Source organism: Equus quagga, chromosome 11 (genome assembly GCF_021613505.1).
Source record: "Equus quagga isolate Etosha38 chromosome 11, UCLA_HA_Equagga_1.0, whole genome shotgun sequence".
NCBI lineage: Eukaryota > Metazoa > Chordata > Mammalia > Perissodactyla > Equidae > Equus > Equus quagga.
Window position 1 is genome coordinate 94818128 of NC_060277.1, and position 7316 is coordinate 94825443.

Consider the following 7316-nt stretch of genomic DNA (forward strand, 5'->3'; position numbering starts at 1 on the left):
AACTTAACCACTAGGCCACCAGGGCTGGCCCAATGGTTCTGTGCATAAGATTATGTCATCTGTAAATAGAGACAGTATCACTTCTTCCTTTCTGACTTGAGTGACTTTTCTTTCTTTTTCTTGCCTAATTGCTCTTGCTAAAACTTCCAGTACTGTATTGAATAAAAGTGGCAAGAGTGGACATCCTTGTATATCAGCAACAATCCTGATATAGAAGAAAAGCTTTCAGTTATTCACCATTGAGTATGATATTAGTTGTGGGATTGCCATAAGTAGCCTTTATTGTCTTGAGGTACATTCTTTCTATACCTAATTTGTTGAGTGTTTTTTTAATCATGAAAAGGTGTTGAATTTTGTCAAGTGCTTTTTCTGTATCTATTCAGATGATCATACAATTTTTATCTTTCCTTTTGTTAATGTGGTGTATCACATTTATTGATTTGTGTATGTTGAACCACTCTTGCATCCCAGGGATAAATTTCCCTTGATCACAGTATATGATCCTTTTAATTTGGTTTGCTAGAATCTTGTTGAAGATTTTTGCATCTATGTTCATCAGGGTTATTGACCTGTAATTTTATTTTCTTGTAGTGTCTTTGTTTGGCATTGGTATTAGAGTGATGCTGGCCTTGTAAAATGAGTTTGGAAGTGTTCCCTCCTCTTCAAGTTTTTGGGAAGAGTTTGAGAAGAATTGGTGTTAATTTTTCTTTGACTGGTAGAATTCACCAGTGAAACCACCTGATGCTGTGCTTTTCTTTGTTGCGAGCTTTTGATTACTCATTCAATCTCCTTACTTGTTGTTGGTCTGTTCAGATTTTCTGCTTCTTCGTTATTTAGTCTTGGTTGGTTGTATGTTTCTAAGAATTTATCCATCTCTTCCTAGATTATCCAATTTGTTGACATATAAATATTCTAGTATTCTCATATGATTCTTTGTATTTCTGCTGTCAATTGTGATGTCTATGCTTTCATTTATAATTTTATATATTTGAGTCTTCTCTCTTTTTTTCTTGATTAGTCTGGCTAAAGATTTGTCAATTTTATCTTTTCAAAAAACCAACTCTTTGTTTCGTTGATTGTTTCTATTGTTCTTCTGGTCTCTATTTCACTTATTCTGCTCTAGTCTTTATTATTTCCTTCCTTCTGCTAATTTTGGGTTCAATTTGTTCTTTTTCTAGTTTCTTGATGTGTAAAGCTAGACTGTTTATTTGTGATCTTTCTTCTTTCTTAATGTAGGCAGTTATCACTATAAAGTTCCCTCTTAGTACTGCTTTTGCTGCATCTCATAGGTTTTGGGATATTGTATTTTCATTTTCATTTGTCTCAAGATATTTTTTGATTTCCCTTTTGATTTCTTCTTTCACCATTGGTTTTTCAGGAGTGTGTTGTTTAATTTCTACATACTTTTGAATTTTCCTCCTATTATTGATTTCTATTTTCATACTATTGTTGTCAGAAAAGATACTTGATATGATTTCAATCTTCTTAAATTTGTTAAGACTTGTTTTGTGGCCTAAAATTGTGGAGTTCCCCACTTTCCCTATCTAGTCCCCACATCTCTCTTTTCCCTTCTACCTTCAAATATGACCATTTATAGTTTTTTTCCTTTATTTTTAGGATGTTTCTGATTCTTTAATTTCTTACTTCTACTTCTATGAGCATGGTGCACTCAGGGATTAGATTCTACTAATTGTTTTATTCTCATTACCAGCATGCAGTGTGTGTGCTTAATAAGTATTTACAGAAGGAAGGAAGAAAGATTTAAAATTTTACAGAGATGTGAAAAAGGATTCCAACTAGTTTTTCTGTTAAACTTACTCCTAACTTGTGAAGATCATTGAATCAAACACAAGAAATTAAAAACAAAATTCAGCTCCCATAGGGGGGATGTGTTTAAAATGCAAAGATTGGACAGAACCAGTGAAGATGACTTGCAACAGGAAGAAATTTTATTGAAACACCACCATAGAGAGAGCCAAAGAAATGTTACTATTCTAAAAATAGTTCATCTTAATTCACTGGAAGAAAGGCAGAAAAGTAAGAAGGCCCTTATTTAGGAACCTAGCTTCAATTTGATATTTGAATTTAGGGGCCATTCTTTCGGGGTTCAGGAGGGCACCCTCTGCTCACTCTTCATGTTGTTGACCTTGGTAGATTTCTCTTCCATTGTGTGAACTCTGGAGGAAAGAACTTTGCCACGAGGATCTATTTCCTCAACAATTGTTTTAACCACGGTGGTTTTAGATGAATCTAAAATGACGCGTGTGAATTGTTAGAATTTATCAGATTCACAAAGGGGGAATAATTAACTTTTCATTTTAAACACACACAAATAAACACTGGATGCTCAACACCGCTTTTGTTTTTACCTTTTATCTGATTTCCTGGTCCTCCGTAGCCTTTTGATTTGACACAAGAGCTGTAAATATATAGAGAGCTTGTATTAACTATTCCACTCTGTGTTTTGCTGAGGAAACTGGTAAACAACGATTTAACATGGGAGATCATTGGATTCTTAAATAACACTAGAAGGGCTTTATGTACACATGATGTAGATCACAGATACTTTGTAGTTGATTTAAAAAAATGTTTAATAACCTTAAAATCAATTGTTTTCTCAATGGAAGCAGCACTTACCCATCCTCTCCATCTATCAGGCGGCAGTAGGTCTCAATTTCTTTTTCCAGGTGGACCTTGATGTCCAGGAGCTGCTCGTACTCCAGCTTCTGGCCCTCTGTCTCGGTTCTGACCTGGTGCAGCTGCTCCTCCAGGGCCCCGATCTGAACCTGGATCTGGGCGAGCTGAGCACAGTAGTTGCCTTCGGTTTCTGTCAAGGAGCACTCCAGGGAGTGTTTCTGTGGATCAGTAAGAGATAGTTTAGTAGAAAATGTTTTGTTTTAGAATAAGGCAAAGCACTTAAGAGGTATTTAAGAGCGTTATCTTTACATAACGCAAATAACTGTATTTACCCGAAAGATTCCACTCGTTCAATATTAATTGTTGCCTTTATTGGATGTCATATGATTTTTCTATTTGAGATAACACAGTTGGTGGTGAATGTTACTCATATGCCCAGGAGTCTTAGCAAAGCTGAGGTTGTTTCCTCTGGGGCACAGTCTGAAGATCCCTCCCCCTCACCAATATAGCCCATGTCTATAGAGTCCGGCACAAATTTTCACTTTCCCCAGGAAAAGAAGTCCCCCTACACTTTGCCACTTCATTGCTAATCATGTGACAGCCTTGTCTCATGAGGATTATAGGTCTTCTATTAAATACAGGGTTATTAAAAAATAACCCTGTAGTGAGCTGCATAAACTTTCCAGAGGTAGAATGACCCGAAGAAAAGGATGACCTTTTTAGGCTTTAAACAGTTTGATTCACTGGCTTGTGACTCCAAATGGGTCCATATAGGGTTTATCCCACGGAGGGGTGCTTGCTGTCATTTTACACGAATGAAGATGAGAGTGTCTTATGCTTTCCTCTGCAAGAATTTTTTCCTTTTTTTGAGGAAGATTAGCCCTGAGCTAACTGCTGCCAATCCTCCTCTTTTTGCTGAGGAAGACTGGCCCTGAGCTAACATCCGTGCCCATCTTCCTCTACTTTATATGTGGGACGCCTACCATAGCATGGCTTTACCAAGCGATGCCATGTCCGCACTCGGGATCAGAACTGGTGAATCCCGGGCCGCCGAAGTGGAACATGCGCACTTAACCACTGTGCCACCGGGCCGGCCCCTCTGCAAGAATTTTTATATAAAGTCTTAATTTTATATACATTCATAGCCTCTTTTGTGGATAAACTCTGGAGGATTACTAACCATAGTGGAAAAAGTATAGACTTGGGGAGTTAGAAAGTTTGGAGAGAAGTTCTAATTCTTTCATGTCCATCTGTGGGTCTCTGGGAAAATTGTTTAACTTCTTTGAATCTCAGATTCTTCTTTCGGAAATAAGGACATGAATTATAAACTCTGTCCCGCCCAAGCCCCAGGCTTCCTGTGGACTCATGTGGGTAAGTGCAAACCCTTAATGAAAAAGGTTATTACGGTCATCACGTATGTTTAACTTTATAGGCAAGCTTCAGGCCTCTATTTTGCTTGTTAATGCCACTTCAAAAGGAACTTGTAAGTGCTCTTAATTAAGTAGCCAAAAGGAATGCTAGATGAAGAAGCCAGGAGGGGCGCAAACGTATTTTTGCCCTCCATGGACAGTAGTTTTTGATCTTTTGACTTGAGAGAGAAGATTCAGGGTAGAAACTATTTTGTTTTTCCAGTACCTCAAAATAATTGTACTTGCTAATTTCGAATGTTTCAGAATTATTAGCACCTAGCTATAATTTTCAGGCAAAGAGGATTCTACTGTGCAAAATGCAAATGTGTCTTATTTCAAGCATAATAATGAATGGATAGTAGCAGAAACAAGCACTATCATGCAGCAGAAAACCCTCTTTAAATTTTTTCTCAATTTCTAAAGTCAATCTTTTTTTGTAATTTTTTCTTACCGTTGCTAAGAGGGACTGAAGTTCAATCTCCAGGGTTTGAAGAGTGCGTTTCATCTCAGTAAGTTCATTCCGAGCTGAGCTGGTGGCACCAGCATCGTCAGAAATCTGCTGCTGCAGCGAGGCGCTCTGAAACGGCGGGAGGCGCGTTAGGGCAGGGCTCGCATCAGCACCCAGCACCGCGTGAGCGCGCGCAGCGTGACATCACCTTCTCGTTGAACCAGGCCTCCGCGTCCCTGCGGTTCTGCTCGGCGAGCGCTTCGTACTCGGCCCGCATGTTGTTCAGCAGAAGCGTGAGGTCCACGCCGGGCGCCGCGTTCATCTCCACGTTCACGTTACCGCCAGCTGCACACTGCAGGGCCTTCATTTCCTGAAAGAAATTTGTTTAACCGTGGTGGGATCTGAACATTTTTAAAGGAGCCAGAAAGACATGATCCATATGGTTTGAAACTTTTTTTTAAAGGGTTTGTTTCTTTTTGAGGGGGATGAATAGAAACATTTCAAACAATCTAAACCATATGGAGAAACTGACAAATTCCTTCTTGAATATGGATTTAAATTTATAAATTGTCCTCTGAAATGTATTTTCAAATTTTGGGAGGAAGGCGGATTGTGAAATCGGGGGAGACGGGACATCTACCTCCTCGTGATTCTTTTTGAGGTAAGCCAGCTCCTCGCTCAGCGTTTCCAGCTGGATCTCTAGGTCGGTTCTGCACAGAGTCAGCTCGTCGAGGACTCTGCGCAAACTGCTGACGTCCGCGTCAACGCTCTGGTGAAGGGCTTGTTCATTTTCAAACCTGAGAACAGTATTTGAAAGTTTCAGCGCATTAGTCAGATCACTTTCTGGGTCATAAAACTCAGACTAAGCTTTGCGGTCAAACTGTTAAATTATACTGAAAACTTCAGTTAGATCACCCGTAATGCAAGGAATGAATTTCTTTGAAGCCAAGAGAATGGGGACACTTAAAATTCTCTTTCATATGGTCTTGACATTCATTTGTGTTAGTCCCCAGATTCCCCAAGTAAAATATATGATTCAGCTGGTCATTCTAACATGCATTTGGTTTAAAACAAATGAAAACAAAGAATTGAGCTGACCTCAAACAGTCTGAATAAAAGAGGGAAATGCTTCACTTTTTTGGTTTCTCATCAGCTTACTTACTTCAGTCTGAAGTCATCAGCCGTTAGTCTTGCATTATCATTTTGCAGGATGACATTGGCATTACTTGTAGTTGCAGAAATTATCTGAAAAATGGAAAGTTAAAGAGTGAGAAAATACTTTAAAAAATTTCAAACTTCAGCATTTCAGATTTCCTTGACATAAAGTCCCCCATGAAATTAGAGTAATATTTCTGGCATTCTGTCTCCAATAATAAGATGATTCCTTTGAAAATGGGAAATTTAAGTATGACCTCTTTTTCTCTCTACCCCACCCGTAAAAAACTCTTTCTATATAAAAGCTTATAAATATATAGTTTGAGACATTGGGTAGTTTTTGATATTTTAATATTACTGAAAGCGTAAACATGTATACCTCATACCAGATGGTGGGTGAGCCATGTTCAAAGATTAGAATTTTAGTGAAAATTATTTTTAATATTAATAATGAACTACCAAAAATTAGAAGCTGAGAGCAAAGCTCTGCTGTGTGTGATAGCTTATACATGTGTGTACGTATGTGGTGGCTAAATACTCTTATGGGTGTTAACCCTATGCCCTTGTGCTGCTTACCTGGTTCCTAAGGTCGTCAATTATTGGAAAATATCTGCTGTAGTCATGATCAAGACCACGGCAAGAGCCAGGCCCAAATTTCTCATACCAGCCCTTGATCTTCTGCTCCAGGTCAGCATTGGCCTCCTCCAGAGCACGCACATTCTCCAGGTAGGAGGCCAAGCGGTCGTTGAGGTTCTGCATAGTCACCTTCTCATTGCCAGATAGGAGGCCATGTTCACTCCCAGTGAAGGCAGCACAGGAAGCGCTTCCCCCGCCCAACCCCCCGCCATAGCCACCTGCAGATGAGCTGCCCCCAAAGGCGCAAGAGAAGCCGCTTCCAATGCCTGGCAGATGGCCTGTGTTTCCAGCCCCAAAGCCTGCTCCCCCACTAGAGAGCCGCACAGAGCCGGCTGCCCCGCAAGAGCCAAGGCATCTGGATGCGGAAGAAAAGCGCACAGACATGGTATCCAGACTGGAATGCTTGCTCCTGGAGCAAAGCTCTGATGGCAAATGTCCTACTCAAAAAGTTCAGTTTGTCTTTATATACACTTCATCAGGGTGTTTCTTGATGAACTTTGCTACCCATAGCAAAATGGTGTTTGCCAGCTCATCATGAATTATTCATAATTGGGTGATTTTTTTTTTTTAATGAATATCTTTACCCTACTGTGTCTACTTCTGTAGGTGGATAGTTACCTTGGAGTTATTTGTTATCTCTGAAATGAGACAGTATTACGGAGATTATTATAGTGATGTATTTCAAATGCAGTATGAGTAATCCTTCCTGCCTTCCAGGCTGCAGTACTCTAAAATTCCTACAAGAATAAAAAAGTGTGACAGACAGACTTCTCTCTCTCTTGCTCAGACCAACAGCATTGCATTTTCTCCAGCAAGTGAGGCATCATAGTCATGGTTGTCTGTGGATAACATGATCTTTCTTTCAGGGATGTTGAAAATAATTTCAAGACCATGGGCTCTTGGTACCAGAGGAAGGAGGCCAGGTCCTAAATGAAAATTGAGGAATTGGAAGGACTCTTCTTTGGAGACAGAATGTCTTCCCTTGATGTAACTTCCTGAGTTACCGTTTCATCTTCACTGGTTTTCTGTCT

The 7316-nt window shown here is 39.6% G+C and overlaps 1 protein-coding gene across 1 annotated transcript; it reads right to left on the minus strand.

Annotated features, from left to right (window-relative positions):
• Positions 1–1927: 1927 nt before the first annotated feature.
• Positions 1928–6730, minus strand: LOC124247806 (keratin, type I cytoskeletal 27). Its single transcript, XM_046677513.1, has 8 exons — positions 6226–6730; positions 5657–5739; positions 5135–5291; positions 4703–4864; positions 4498–4623; positions 2638–2855; positions 2370–2419; positions 1928–2250 (listed from the first exon to the last, which is right to left on the minus strand). The coding sequence occupies exons 1-8, from the start codon at positions 6667–6669 to the stop codon at positions 2108–2110; spliced, it is 1383 nt and encodes a 460-aa protein (XP_046533469.1). The 5' UTR covers positions 6670–6730; the 3' UTR covers positions 1928–2107.
• Between the last annotated feature and the right edge of the window lie 586 nt (positions 6731–7316).